This window comes from Zophobas morio, unplaced genomic scaffold (genome assembly GCF_036711695.1).
Source record: "Zophobas morio isolate AGI-343-1 ecotype UQ-CSIRO unplaced genomic scaffold, CSIRO_AGI_Zmor_V1 ptg000044l, whole genome shotgun sequence".
Lineage (NCBI taxonomy): Eukaryota > Metazoa > Arthropoda > Insecta > Coleoptera > Tenebrionidae > Zophobas > Zophobas morio.
The window spans coordinates 8,036,985-8,051,971 of NW_026972149.1; the positions used below are offsets into that span (position 1 = coordinate 8,036,985).

General features: G+C 36.0%; 4 protein-coding genes across 5 annotated transcripts; all 4 read left to right on the plus strand.

Moving 5' to 3' along the window:
* Positions 1 to 29: 29 nt before the first annotated feature.
* On the plus strand, positions 30 to 1,475 carry LOC135141655 (protein SETSIP-like). Its single transcript, XM_064072947.1, has 4 exons — positions 30 to 571; positions 629 to 815; positions 865 to 1,203; positions 1,390 to 1,475. Exons 1-4 carry the CDS (start codon positions 305 to 307, stop codon positions 1,455 to 1,457), a joined length of 861 nt encoding a protein of 286 aa, XP_063929017.1. The 5' UTR covers positions 30 to 304; the 3' UTR covers positions 1,458 to 1,475.
* Positions 1,476 to 1,797: 322 nt separating this feature from the next.
* Positions 1,798 to 3,906, plus strand: LOC135141654 (protein ABHD18). 2 transcript variants are annotated; one of them, XR_010282410.1, is made up of 8 exons: positions 1,798 to 1,890; positions 1,945 to 2,029; positions 2,076 to 2,258; positions 2,304 to 2,552; positions 2,603 to 2,692; positions 2,741 to 2,876; positions 2,941 to 3,664; positions 3,727 to 3,906. XR_010282410.1 is itself a non-coding variant. In XM_064072946.1 (8 exons), exons 1-8 carry the CDS (start codon positions 1,799 to 1,801, stop codon positions 3,797 to 3,799), a joined length of 1,347 nt encoding a protein of 448 aa, XP_063929016.1. In that variant the 5' UTR covers position 1,798; the 3' UTR covers positions 3,800 to 3,906. The 2 variants fall into 2 exon arrangements, 1 of the variants encoding a protein (XP_063929016.1); XM_064072946.1 differs by having other exon boundaries at positions 2,941 to 3,379.
* A 144-nt stretch (positions 3,907 to 4,050) lies between these two features.
* LOC135141657 (BCL2/adenovirus E1B 19 kDa protein-interacting protein 3) lies at positions 4,051 to 5,893 on the plus strand. The gene is made up of 3 exons (XM_064072949.1): positions 4,051 to 4,425; positions 4,609 to 4,880; positions 4,957 to 5,893. Exons 1-3 carry the CDS (start codon positions 4,386 to 4,388, stop codon positions 5,203 to 5,205), a joined length of 561 nt encoding a protein of 186 aa, XP_063929019.1. The 5' UTR covers positions 4,051 to 4,385; the 3' UTR covers positions 5,206 to 5,893.
* An 8,009-nt stretch (positions 5,894 to 13,902) lies between these two features.
* On the plus strand, positions 13,903 to 14,892 carry LOC135141890 (E3 ubiquitin-protein ligase RNF220-like). Its single transcript, XM_064073466.1, has one exon. It carries the CDS (start codon positions 13,903 to 13,905, stop codon positions 14,890 to 14,892), a length of 990 nt encoding a protein of 329 aa, XP_063929536.1.
* The last annotated feature ends 95 nt before the right edge of the window (positions 14,893 to 14,987 follow it).

A 14,987-nucleotide genomic window follows, 5' to 3' on the forward strand; every position in this document is an offset into this window, starting at 1 on the left:
GGTTGCCAATAGTAAAGCGTGCGCGATTTAAACTGCAGACACAAAAACACAAAATAGAAGTAACAATCGTGGTGATATCGTAAAAATTGTTGTTGTTAATTTTTTTCTTTGAATTGTGCAGACGATACGCCACTGAAATCGGTCCAGGAACGTCTAAACGTACAACACCCTGGTATAGATGGCGCCATAAGCTACATTTTTTTTTAAATCAGGGGCGGGGGTGTTTTATATTCACGAGGGTGAAGCAGTGATAACCTCTCTTGTTACAGCTTTGTTTTCCACGATTTACTACTACAATATAAAAATGTCGGAGAGACTGTCTTCGAAAAAAATGAAGTCGTCGGCGGATTTGTCGCTAGGGGCTGATTTGGCGGATTCCGAAAATCACGACTCTGATATTGATTCGGCTATATTTCAGTTGGAGATGGTTCACATAGAACTGGATAAATTAAACGACAAAGAGAACGACGAAATACTAACTATAGAACAAAAGTACAAAAAGTTGCGTCAACACTACTACAACAAAAGGGGTGAAATTATAGAGACAATACCCGACTTCTGGTCTACAGTTGTATCCTTTTTGTCTCAATGTAGTCAATTTTAAATGAGTAGATCTTTAACCAAACAGTTTACTAGTCATCCAAGTATTTGCCACATTTTGTATGAAGATGAAGAAGACTGTCTGCGCCACTTGCTAAAACTAGAAGTAGAATGTGCCGAAAATATCAAGTCTGGATATAGCATCAAACTCTTCTTTAACGAAAATCCATATTTTAAAAACGACGTTTTAATCAAAGAATTTTTCTATAAGCAAGGTTTGATGGGTAGTTTTAGGAATCATGTGCTTTGACGTTGGTTTTCTAGGGCACTTATCATCAGCCAGTACAAAAATTGAGTGGAAAAAACCCCATCCCTTCACAGGAAGTAAAGAAAGTTCTTCGAAAAATGCCCGCAAGCGCACGCATTCCACTCAACAAACTTTTTTTGGATGGTTTGCTAATAATGAAGACGCGTCTAGTGATATAATCGCGGAAATTATCAAGGACGACATCTGGGTTAACTCTTTGCATTATTATTTGGTTCCGGATCCTGATATGGAAGGCAACAATGATAAAGACGACTCGAGCGACTCCAGCTCTTCTGACTACGAGGAAGAAGAATTGTTTGAAGTCAGTCAGGCGCAGGAGAAGGCATCTGGACAACGTAATATACCTGTGTCTCATCATTCCAGATGAATGTGACTTTTCGCCACTTGTGTTGTCTATATTTTGTTTAATTTTGTAAATTGTTTTTCTTCACGACAATAAAAGAAAATGTGAACGAGTTTAAAATTATTTAGCGATTTTTTTTAATTAAGTTATGTACTTAAGTAATTTATGCGAATTTCAGGTTCTGGTGACGCTAGCGCAAATAACAACAAAAGAAAAAACAATGAAGATCACAAACGCAGAGTTTGAAGTGTTTGAAGGTCCGGGGCAAGATTTATGTGTGTACATAGAAGTGTGGTGAACAGTTTTATTAAAGTTTTATAATAAAATTTATTACTCCTCGTGCTGTGTTTCCCAATCCGCGCCAAACTTGCGACGGCACTGGATTCATGAAATTTTTCCGACAAAACATTACTTAAATTTTTGATAAAAATAAATTTTGTTTGTCGTTAATTGTGTAATCGGCTCGATAAAATCCGCATAGAACGTGTTAATTTGTTTTTCTCACGTGTTAATGAACACCAGTTCGTCACCAGTCATATTTGAAACGTTTGAAACCGGGGGCCAAAAAATCATTTTCTTTTTTAAAAATGCCGGTCAGTCGCCTCGATGTAATTTACCGAAAGATACTTTTGACAAAATTTTTCACGAAAGGATGGGGCTCCGCAGACGGTTTACTTCAGTAAGTAAAGTTTTCCCAGATTTTTTTTTGAGGTTATGTTGACAAACTTTGCAGATTATTCAAATTTCGGAAAGTGGTGGCGAACAGAAACTCTTGTTATGAATTAGTGCCAAAAGACTACCCCATCGAGATAATCAACGTGAGTATCAGGGTGTGAAAATTTATTAACTGGTTGGGGATTCCAGGCACAAAAACGTCCAGGTTTCCAGATAATCGAGGGTCGATTTTGGACTCCGTTTAAGATGTATTTACCCACGTTATTAGTTCCTGAGATTCAGCAGGTGTTCTTTCAAATGATGGTGCCATCGAAGTGGCCTTGTCCAAACTACCGACCTATGTGTATCCACCTTGCTGGAACAGGCGATCATGTAATACGCCAAATTTTTAAATTTTGAGTTATTTTGTAGTTGTAGTATTTTTGGAGGAGACGAAATTTAATGGCAAAGCCGCTGTTACAAGCAGGGATCGGGTCAATTATTTTAGAAAACCCCTACTACGGGCATAGGAAGCCCAAAGATCAACTCCGTTCTAGTTTGCATTTTGTCTCAGATATTTTTGTAATGGGGGGCTGTTTGATTTTGGAAAGTATAGCTCTTTTGAATTGGTTGGAACGTATGGGTTTTGGCCCGTTGGGAGTTTCTGGAATCTCAATGGGTGGCCATGTGAGTGTAATTATGTTGTTAAATTTTGTGTTATTTGAGATTTGCATTAGATGGCTTCCTTGGCGGCTTCTAATTGGCCAAAACCTTTAGTGCTTGTTCCTTGCTTATCATGGTCAACTGCCTCTTCAGTTTTTACAGAGGTAATCATGTCATATGACCTTAATAACATGCTTAAGTAACACTTGCAGGGTGTTATGAGTGAGTCTATTGATTGGGATATGCTCCAAGAGCAACTATTTTCAAATACATTGTACTGTGATACTCTTTCAAAGTCATGTAAAATTATTGATAGTCCATTTGCATGCACCCTTAGTAGAATTCCAGGTTTGTTTAAGCTATAGATGACTTAAGTCCGTGTATTAATTATATTAATTAACTCTGTTTGTAGAGTATGGTTTGGATTCTTTAATAGGAGACAAATTTGCGGACGGTTATATAACACCATATGAAATGATGACAATGTTAGACTCAAGTAATTGTCCTGCCATTACCTATAAGCATTCTAGTCAGAACATGAAAGTAGAATCTGGTGAATACTCATCCTTGAATTTGTCGATTTTTAAGACAAACAAGCGTACTTTGAATATGCGAAAACGTGATAAAGACGCTATTTGGTTCATGAGAGGCATGATGGACGAGTTTACTCATTTAAAAAATTTCTCGGTGCCTTTCGATCCATCGCTCATTATAGCTGTGTGTGCCAAGTCTGATGGCTACGTTCCTAGAGTCGGTATTTCTAAGTTAGAAGAAATTTGGCCAGGAGTCACTATTAAATACGTGGATACCGGCCACGTTGGGGCCTACATCTGGCACAGAAAACTATTTAGGTTCGTATCACCGCGGTCCGTAAATTGGGGTGCGTGAAAATACGTCACGTGACCTCGCTTTACGGTGCGAGTTCGGTTATGACTTTGAGGGTTATCAACTTATCAAATCACCTTGAGTGTTTTTTGTTTCCGTTGGATTCTTCATACGAACGTATGACGCGTCATAACCGAGTCTTTGCTCCCCGATCAATAAACAACAAAAAGAAAACCATAGAGTAGTCTCGCCTTCGCCTGTATGGAGGTCACTGACTCAGACTGATTTTCAAACGAGAAATCAAGTTCAAGGTCCTCAATAAAACGCATGTCCCTGTGTTTTCCCGATTGATGTTTTGTTTTTTGTTTTTCAGAGAATGTATTATTGACGCTTTTGAAAAAGCGAAAAAGGTTGTGCAGCCTCCTGGTCCCTATTTTGAAATTTGACTTTAATTTTGTTTTGTTAGTGTTTTCTTTTTTTGTAAATTTTAACAATGTACCTGACTGAGGTATTGTGATAATTTTGTAAAATAAAGACGTTCAATGATGAGAAAGTGTTTTGAAGGTTGACTATTTTTAGCCCGAAATTGATACAATACAAAGAAGTGCATCATTTATCAACATGTTTGTGCGAAAACGAGATGTGTAGCTAGCAAACAAAGTAAATGATTTGTTTGCATGCGTATGTGCACCTTGTTTTAAAATAAGCGCCGTAGCAATTCCTCTCTGTCTGATTCAGAGAATGATGTGTTGTTTCTGCTTGTGCTTATGTTTATTTTTGCGTTGTTAGTAAAATGGCGTGTTCGGATCGGTCACGATTGGTCGGCGTCGGTCATGTGACCGTGACGTCAATGCCAAACAGACAAAGGCAGAGAATCTAACTGGTTGTTGACGAGTGTTGGTGTCTGTCACGTACGCCTTTAGTGCATCTCTTGTATGGAGATTTCAATATAAAATTGCTTGAGGAGAAGCAGTTGGTGTTAAGTAAAGCGTACAAAGTTGTTTTTGGGTCATTTTTGCAACTCCGCGCAAGATGTCATCATCAAAATCGAGTTTAGATGACCTTTTGGGAGGTAAGTTGCGTTGTTTACATTCCATCTGGGATGTCATCCAACGATCGCACCAAAACAATCCCTTCCGCGATTCCCGATTTCTAGAATCCGACATTTCCGTCCCTACCAGAGTTCAACACTTGTCTATAATTAGCATTTGACGTTGGGAAATTATTTTCGCCTAATTAAAATGCTGATTTTCAGAGTCTTGGGTTGACGTAAGTGCTGGTTCGACGTGCTCCCAAGGCGGCGGGACCCCGGCTTCCATCACCCATCAACTCAACGTCGAGGACTACCTGCGCCTCTTGAGGGAGGCGCAGCGCGAGTCGAACCAGTCCTCGGCCCGGGTCTCGCTGGCCGGATCGCGGAGAGACTCGCCCCGAAGTAGCCCCAAGTCGCCCCCGAATAGCCCCGTGCAGGGCACCCCGCTGAACCTCGAGTGGCAATCGTACTACATGAACTCTGAAGCCAAAGATGTAAATATTCGTTTGCCCAATTAGCACCCTTATCTCGGGTCATCGAACTGTTCTATCGCGTTTGTTCTTGTTGCAGGATGGAGATTTTTTCAACGACTGGAGCAGTCGGCCTGATCAGCTGCCCCCAAAGAACTGGTGCTTTCGGCCGCCTAAGAGGGATATGCTGAGCATTCGCTATGCACGTGTGGGGAATACCAGTGTCTTCTCACGCAAGGGATTGTGCACGTTGTTTTTAACCAATCTGATATCACTCATTCTGGGAACCGGGGTTGGACTATGGCTTAGCAAACATGGATTTTTCGTACCGGCCGTCAAAGTCCGCTAATTCGCCGAGTTATGGCAGAGGAGGGTGTTTGACCGCTATTTTATATGCCTATGTGATTATTTTCTATATTGTGGCTTGTGAATGCTGCCTTGTGAATGAGACTGGAATTTTCTACAACACATGAGCCTTCACGTTTAAGGCTACTTTGTATTTCGTTCTAATTATTTCATGTCTGAATTTTATACATGTACTCTTAGGTTTACTTGGTTTGTGCTTTTTTCCTAAAACTCAGGTTAGGAAAACTAAGCACTTGTGATTTGTGCCGGTCTGAACATGGTGCTATTATTCTTCCACTCAACAAATACAGTTTTTTTTTATCAAAGCAATAAGTAGAGTACAAAACATCACTGACCAAACCTATTTAGTGATAATAGATGCACACTCCATATGCCACTACATTGTGGTATTGTATGTAAATTCGTGGAACAATAATAGCGCTGTCATAATTTTATAATCAACCAATTAGAGACTACTATAAATTAACTTTGTTGTCCTGGTGGGGTGTATTGCCATGTTATGTTTGATATTTTTTATAACTTGTTTATTTTCGGCTCTGCCAGTGTAACTCAAATAATCGATTTAGTTCTCTGGTTTAGCTAGAATGGACTATGAGTAACTTTAATCTAGATCTTAGATTTAATAATACACTATTTGTGTTTGAATAATCACAAATAAATTTTTTATCAGTGATGAACTCCTAAATTGACCCTCAAACCTGAAACGCATTTAACACCAAAATATCCTCGACAAACACCAACGACACGTGGCATTCCAAAAACCATAAATCTATCATAAAAGTACACGCAATAACATTTCATACGGAAATTATTTAAACTTGGTGCATTTTACTGTCAATTGTCACGGTTGGCAACCCTCCTCCCCTAAATAGCGAGAACTTGATTTAAAAATATCACGCAAACGAAGTCGCGAATGTCTATATTTCCGAATAAATATCGTATTAGTTCAATTACTGCGTTACTCTGCCACGACGTCATTTTGTTATTTTATGTTGTAAGTAAGTAATAAAAACATTCGTCGTCTGCGTTGACAGTTGCGCTGATAAAGCCTGCCGAATAGCGAAATTGGACGATATGCAAAATTTGGACACATTTTGCTGAGGGCGCTAGTTATCCTTCGTTGACAGTTATCCAATTTGAATGTACAGAAGAAATTGTTGGTTTATGATGTTCCGTGTAGGTTTAGGATTGATGGTGAAGTTTTTCATTGATTATTATTGATTGATGAAAATGGTTTCGGTTAATCAGTTACACACCTTCTTACACCTCTCTCTTACACCTTTGCTAAACTGGGGAACTGCATTGCTTTTTAGCCTGCATCTACCCACAGAATCGTAGAAAAAATAATTTTTATTAAAATGAAGAATACAGACTTTTGGCCTCTCCGAAGGAGGTTCAAAGTTTTCTTAAATGAAATTAACGTTCATTATTACGTTATATCAAGAATTTTATTTATTTTTTAATAGTTAAAGAATGCAAACCTTTCAAATTTTCCCCAAGAGTGATACTTTTATCCACGCAGAAAACCTCTGCAGAAGCATTGGAAACTCGTGGTAGGTAACATTTGAATCACTGTTTGAACAGGATGGTATACAACAATGCATTTTTAATCGTATTTTATTAGTTCAAAATTACGAAAATTACATATACAAACAAATGTGTCAAATTCAAATTTGAACTGTCATTCAAGGATAACTAGCGCCCTCAGAAGGAAAATGGCGTCGAAAGTAACTACTGGATTATCTGTCAAAGGTGGCTATTCGGCAGGCTTTATCAGCGCAAGTGTCAACCATGTGTCAACGCAGGCGACGAAAACATTAGTTCCTGTTTCCTGTCGTCAATAGAGAGGGCGCTTAAGCAGTGTTGCCAAATTTTTTCATGCAATTTCGTCGAACAATTCGTGATTATCGCTAGATATCGTAAAAAAGCGGTCAATTCAAACTCTGTTTTTATTAAGGTACAAAAGGCTTTTTTAGTTTAATTTAAATTGATATAAACACATAAAAAAGAAGAAAACGGCATTAAAACATTTTTTAATAAAAAAATTGGTCTAAAGAGTTTAGACAGTACTTCCCTCGCTGTCGGAAACGTGACGACTGCATGTCTATTATGTTTTTTTATTCGCAGTGGATTTCAAAGAATTCGGTTTTGTAGTTCCTGAGTAAATCAATAAAATAAATTTACGCATTCATTAATTTTTTTTAGTCACCCTGTATATGCAAATCCAAAAAATATTAGTGGAGTGATAGATCACAAGTACAAACTCATCATATTATGTACATTTTAGATATGATATGTTCGTCAAACTTTTGAGCTGACGTCATCAAGTTTTTGGAGGGGATAAGCAAATATATTTTGATTAAACATTTATTATGCTCTTTATAACCTTAAAACACCTGCAAGATTTCAAAGCATTCGGTTTTGTAGTTCCTGATTAAATCATTAAAATAAATTTACGCATTCATTAATTTTTTTGAGCCACCCTGTATATGCAAATCCAAAAAATATGATTGGGGTGATAGATCACAAGTAGAGACTCATCATATTTTGTACATTTTAGATATGATTTATTCGGCAAACTTTTGAGCTGACGTCATCAAGTTTTTGGAGGGGATAACCAAATATATTTTGACTAAAGATTTATGATGCTCTTTATAGCCTTAAAACATCTGCAACATTTCAAAACATTCGGTTTAGCAGATTCAAAATTAAATTGCAAAATGTTGTTTTATAATTTTGATTTTTTTTCCAAAAATCTGGACGTTTCGGGTAAAAACTGAATTCGGAGTCGTAAACTACATGTGTAGGACTATGTTATTTTATACAATTTAAAACCCATTTACTATGTACAGTTTTGAAGTGACGTCATCGCATTAGTGGTGGGGATGATTAGACAAATTTTGGTTAGCGTTTTACCATCTACATGATATTCCTAATATAAGTACAAAATTTCACAACAATCGGTCCAGTACTTTCGAAGATTATCTGTCTAATAAAAATCCGGGACGGCAGACAGACGGACAGACAGACGGAAATGCGAGACCTATTTCTTCGTCGTCAAGGGGTCATGAAAGATTGAGAAAACGTAAAAGTAGAGAGTCGGCCGACGGACTCGATTACAATACTTCCTTTGCTTACGCTCGGGAAGTAAAAATGGTCGAAAGTTATTTCGACAGAACTTATCTCGCTTCTAAAGTACAGTCCAACAAACACTGTTTTTCTGGAAAATGATAAAATTTGATTTTGCAGAATTTTACTTTTTCGTGATAACCTCTATGGAGTAAAAACAATATAGAAGGTACTATTCACAGTATGTTAGAAAAAAAGAAGGTTTCAACTTCTAAAAAAAAGGCAGTTGGGAGCATCGAGAAGATTTAATATTCTTAAAAAAGACACTTGGGGCCCATGAGAAGGTTTTGGAATTTTAAAAAAGGACAGTTGGTACTCCCGAGAAGGTTTCACATTCTTAAAAAAATTGGTCTAAAGAGTTTAGACAGTACTTCCCTCGCTGTCGGAAACGTGACGACTGCATGCTTATTATGTTTTTTTTTCGCAGTGGATTTCAAAGAATTCGGTTTTGTAGTTCCTGAGTAAATCAATAAAATAAATTTACGCATTCATTAATTTTCTTGAGTCACCCTGTATATGCAAATCCCAAAAATATCAATGGAGTGATAAATCAGACTCATCATATTTTGTACAGTTTAGATATGATTTATTCGGCAAACTTTCGAGCTGACGTCATCAATTTTTTGGAAGGGATAAGCAAATGTATTTTGACTAAACATTTATTATGTTCTTTATAACCTTAAAATATCTGCAAGATTTCAAAGCATTCGGTTTTGTAGTTCCTGATTAACTCAATAAAATTAATTCACGCATTCATTAATTTTTTGAGTCACTCTGTATATGCAAATCGAAAAAATTTGAATGGAATGATAAATCACAAGAAGAGACGCACCATATTTTGTACATTTTAGATAGGATTTATTCAGCAAAATTTTGTGGTGACGTCATAAATTTTTTAGCGGGTACGACCAAATACATTTTGATTAAAAATTTACCATGCTTATGATAATTTTAAAACATCTTCAAGATTTCAAAGCATTCGGTTTTGTAGTTCTTGAGTAAATCAGTAAAATAAATTTACGCATTCATTAATTTTTTTGAGTCACCCTGTATATGCAAATCCAAAAAATATGAATGGAGTGATATATCACAAGTATAGACTCATCATATTTTGTACATTTTAGATATGATTTATTCGGCAAACTTTTGAGCTGATGTCATCAAGTTTTTGGAGGGGATAAGCAAATATATTTTGCTAAACATTTATGATGCTCTTTATAACCTTAAAACATCTGCAAGATTTGAAAGCATTCGGTTTTGTAGTTCCTGATTAAATCAATAAAATAAATTTACGCATTCATTAATTTTTTTGAGTCACCTGTATATGGAAATCCAAAAAATATGAATGGAGTGATAAATCACAAGTACAGACTCATCATATTTTTACAGTTTAGATAGAATTTATTCGGCAAACTTTCGAGGTTACGTCATCAATTTTTTGGAGGGGATAAGCAAATATATTTTGACTAAACATTTATTATGCTCTTTATAGCCTTAAAACATCTGCAACATTTCAAAGCATTCGGGTTAGCAAATTCAAAATTAAATTTCAAAATGTTGTTTTATAATTTTGATTTTTTTTTTCAAAAATTTGGACGTTTCGGGTGAAAACTGAATTCGGAGTCGTAAACTACATTTGTAGGACTATGTTATTTTATACAATTTAAAGCCCATTTACTATGTAGAATTTTGAAGTGACGTCATCGCATTAGTGGTGGGGATGATTAGACAAATTTTGGTTAGCGTTTTACCATCTACATGATATTCCTAATATAAGTACAAAATTTCACAACAATCGGTCCAGTACTTTCGGAGATTATCTGTCTAATAAAAATCCGGGACGGCAGACAGACGGACAGACGGACAGACGCACAGACAGACAGACGGACAGACGGACAGACAGACGGAAATGGCAGACCTATTTCTTCGTCTTCTAGGGGTCATGAAAGATCGAGAAAACGTAAAAGTAGAGAGTCGGCCGATGGACTCGATTACAATACTTCCTTTGCTTACGCTCGGGAAGTCAAAAGACATTTGGTGCTCCCGAGAAGGTTTTATATTTTTAAAAAAGACAGTTGGGACCCCCGAGAAAGTTTCATATTCTTATAGAATAGATTTGGGGCCCCCGACAAGGTTTTACTTTTTGAATAACGGGGGGCTTATTCTTACCTTTTCGAGACGGTGGGGTAATTTCATCAATAAAAATTTTGTTATGAAGTCATAAATATAGATAATACACACTGCGAGAAAAAAAAAAAAGAAAAAGCTCTGGTTTTGTTGCTTGGTGAACTTGAAAAATCTTTTGAGCTTTTAGTGTTTTATTTTTTACGAATTTGAAAAAGTCTTTACTGCCGCAGTGTTTTTTTTTAATTCGGGAGACTCTTGAGAACCCATGGTGTATTATTGTGGGACCCCATGGAGATTTTTTTTATCATTTAAAAGAATTTTGGGGGACTTTGATCTATTTTTGAAAAATTCTGACCTAACCTGTTTTTGAGTTAATTTTGGGACGCCGTTTTTCTTTTTTTTTTTTTTTGAAAAATTATAACAATTTTGAGGTTCTAGGTATTCTTGTTTGGAAAGAATTCGAAAGTGCTTTGAAGCCTCTGGTGTCTTTTCTTATAATAACTTAATTAAATTTCTTAGAGGATACGTCATTTACCAAAATCAGTCTTATCTTGGCAGCTACTAGCCCCACCCACCTACCCTCACTCTCTTAGCGGATATTTCATTTGCCAAAATCAGTTTTATCTTAGCAGATACTAGCCCCGCCCACCCGCCCTCTCTTTTCTTACAGGGTATCTCATTTGCCAAAATTAGTCTTATCTTGGCAGCTACTACCCCCGCCCACCCACCCTCTGTTTTTTTGGAGGATATGTCATTTGCCAAAATCAGTTTTATCTTACCAAGTACTAATGACCTTAGATCATGTAATATTTATTAATTTATTACATGATCTAAGCTGATGACTAACTTTTACAAAAAAAAATATCAAAATTTGGAAACATTACGAGCTTACTTACATGCACAGCGCAGGAATTTTGAACATCTTCTCTGTTGTTTAGTTGGTTATGCTTTAATGAACTTATCTTTTGTTGGTTTTGTTTTTGTTTATAATTTATAAATGTCTTATTAAATGTTTTTTTGTTTATTTAAAGAAAAATAACAGCTTGTTTTATTAATAATAATGCACAATGATTACTGAAGAGTTAATCCGCCATTTTGGAGACACTCGGTATTGTTGTATAAGAGTTAAATCAAATAAACATAGAATTCTTTGAAATGACGTCATCAAATTGTTGGTGGGGATGATTAGCGAAATTTTGGTTAGCATTTAATCATCTACATGATATTTCTAATATACATACAAAATTTGACAACAGTCGGTCCAGCAGTTTCGGAAATTACGTGCCTAATAAAAACGGATCCACTTCTTTCGTACTGTAGGGGTCTTGAAACGTCGAGAAAATATAAAAGTGCCCATTTGTCCTTTAATGCAATATATAGTTTGTGTGATCTGCATTTTTCCAGTATACATAATATCTGCCAAGCTATTACATGTTAGATAATTTTAATTACAATTTATTTTTGCTGTTTTCATTCTTTTTTGTTATTTATGCTATAATCTTTAATTTTCTTCCCAGTGTTAACAACTGTATAGACTGGGTTAATTTTTTTGTTCTATTATTGGATACTTGTATCTGTCGGACAATAAATCATTTATTTCTTTTATTTCTTTTATTTATTTATTGATTTATTGATTGATTGATTGATTGATTGATTGATTAATTGATTGATTGATGGATTTATTTATTTATTTATTTATTTATTTATTTATTTATTTATTTATTTATTTATTTATTTATTTATTTATTTATTTATTTATTTATTTATTTATTTATTTATTTATTTATTTATTTATTTATTTATTTGAAAAAGCAACCAAAAATACATTGAACAAAAATTTAACGAAATGCGTCATCAATCTGGGGTTAGAAGGAAATAAAGTTTCATTGAGCTTAACGATAACGTTTGCGAAATTTCAAAGCATTGTGTTTTCCGTTTCCAAAAATATACAATTTTGATTTTTTTTCCAAATATCTGGATGTCAAGAGTAAAAACTCAAAACGGATTCATAAATCACGGGTGTAGGTGTATCTTATTGGTTATTTTATAAAGTTTAAAGAACACTTATTCGGCCAAATTGTAAAATGACGTCATAGGGGGCAGGGGATAAACAGAAACACTTTCATTAACAATTTACCATGTTTCCGATAACCGTAAAACGTTTGCAAGATTTGAAAGTGATCGATTAATTAATTTAAAAGTTAAATTGTAAAACGTTGATTTTTTTCAAAAATCCGGATCAAAAAAAAATTATATCCATGTAAAATTTTACAATTCTAACGTTAAGTATAAATCCCGGTATTGTAAAATCCACATTTGCCGCAATTACACAGAAGTAGGTTATTTTATAAAATTTAAAAATAACATTTACTATTGTAAATTTTCTAGATGACGCCCGTCGTTGGCGGGGGTAATTAGACAAATTTTGGTTATCGCTTTACCATTTATATGATATTCATAACATACATCTAAAATTTGACAACAATTGGTTTGATAGTTTTCGAGATTGATTGTCTAATAAAAATCTGGACAGACAGACAGACAGACAGACGAAAACGGGAGATCTATTGTTTCATACCCTAGGGGCCATGACTCATGACAGGTCCAGAAAATATGAAACTAGAGATTCTTCTTTATTTATAGCTTAATCGGGAAGTAAAAATTGCTCTAAGACAATTTTATTTACACTGGTCTTTCGAAAAATGAGTTATTTCTTCACAAACTACACCACTAGAAATCACAGGTTTGTTTTTTGCGTAAATGTTTAATTAACAATTTATTTTCAATTTAACCCATTAGGGATTGGCATATAAATGACGTTTCGCCTGGGATATAGGCAACCAAATAAACAAGAATAGCCACGTTATATCTAATGGGGCTCTTGAAGAACCCGACACTTCATAGCATTTAGAAAATCTGTACCGACAAAATTACAGTACGTACTAGGACTTAAAGTGAACAATTATCCAAAATTTTCACTATTTACAACTTTTTTTTCCGTGGCCTGGTAAATGTATTCGAAATGAGTAAAAATTGGTAGATCTGGCAACGCTACTGGTGTTTGACACATTATTTAAACCTAGTGAGTTTCCGCGTTGCCTTCATCGGTTGGCACCACTACCTTTCAAATACTGTTGTTTATTGACTTTGTGTATTGCTTTATCAAAACCTTAATTGTAATTGAATCGTTTATAATTTACATAATCCCCTATTTAATCATGTAAAAACACTTAATTTTGGACGACCTAGCACTCGTCTTTTCCCCTAAACCCAAATATTTACGTTGTTCTGTGTGTAAACAATCGGTGAGATAACCTGCAAGACGGGAAAATCTTCAAACATCGAAACAAAAAAACCTTCATACTACAATAACAGCAGCCCTACGTGTTCGTAGCGCATTCAACAACTTCGCCGCAAGGATATTATGGATGGATCTGCCAAAGAAATTGAATTAGCAAGTAGTAGTTGCAATGGCGAAGAAGGAGGCCGAGGTTGTCGCAACAAACGCAAATTGTCTGAACCCATTTGTTGTCCCGTGTGTAGTGTTACGTTACGAATATCCGAAGTCCAGTCGCACTTTATGCTCGAAGTGGACAAACTAAGCAAAATCCCATCGACCAAACACAAGTCCAACGGACGCAACGCGCCTAGCTCATCAAACACCAGTGATAACAACCCCGACAAGACGTGGGACACGTTCCAGAAAGTGCGACTGAACCGCCAAAACAGGCACCGATCGAAAACAAAAAAGCGCAAAGCCGAAGAAGTGCTGTGTCCGATTTGCAATAAGGAGACGTCTGAAGAAATTACGATGCATGTGGAGAAGTGTCTGCGACGCACTGAGCGGAATGAGAGTGAGAGTGATGAGAGTATAGATGTGGAGGCTTTCGAGGAGTACGAGTGGGCCGGACAATCGCGTGTACGGATCACGTCGCTCCTGCCTGGGGGTGTTATAAATTTAGGGACTTCCATAAGTATGACTGAAGAGGATGAAGACTTAAACGTGGATGGGGACGACGCGCAGACGTATGGGTCACCACAGTACTCCGAGAGAGACATTATTCTTTTACCAGGGGACCCTGAAAATATTGCGCTACGCAAAGCGGTGATTGGGGAGGATCCAAAGAGGATGCAAACTGAAGAAAACGAAGTTGTTAATAGCCAACCAAAGGGGGATCCACTGGTGGAAGTTCTAAAAAATAGGATTAGAGAGCTCGAAAGTAAGGAGAAGAATAAAGAAGAAGTTTATAAATGTCTGATTTGTATGGAGAGGTACCGCACTCCGGTTATTTCTGTGTGTTGTTGGCACGTGCATTGTGAACAGTGTTGGTTGCAGACTCTAGGAGCCAAAAAACTTTGTCCTCAGTGTAATATGATTACTTCTCCATCAGATCTGAGAAAAATTTATATGTAAAATTTAATTTACGTTGTTGTATTTTATATTTTTTTTATTTAATACGAATGTGTGATACCAGTTATTAGGTTATAAGAAAATTTATTATAATTTTA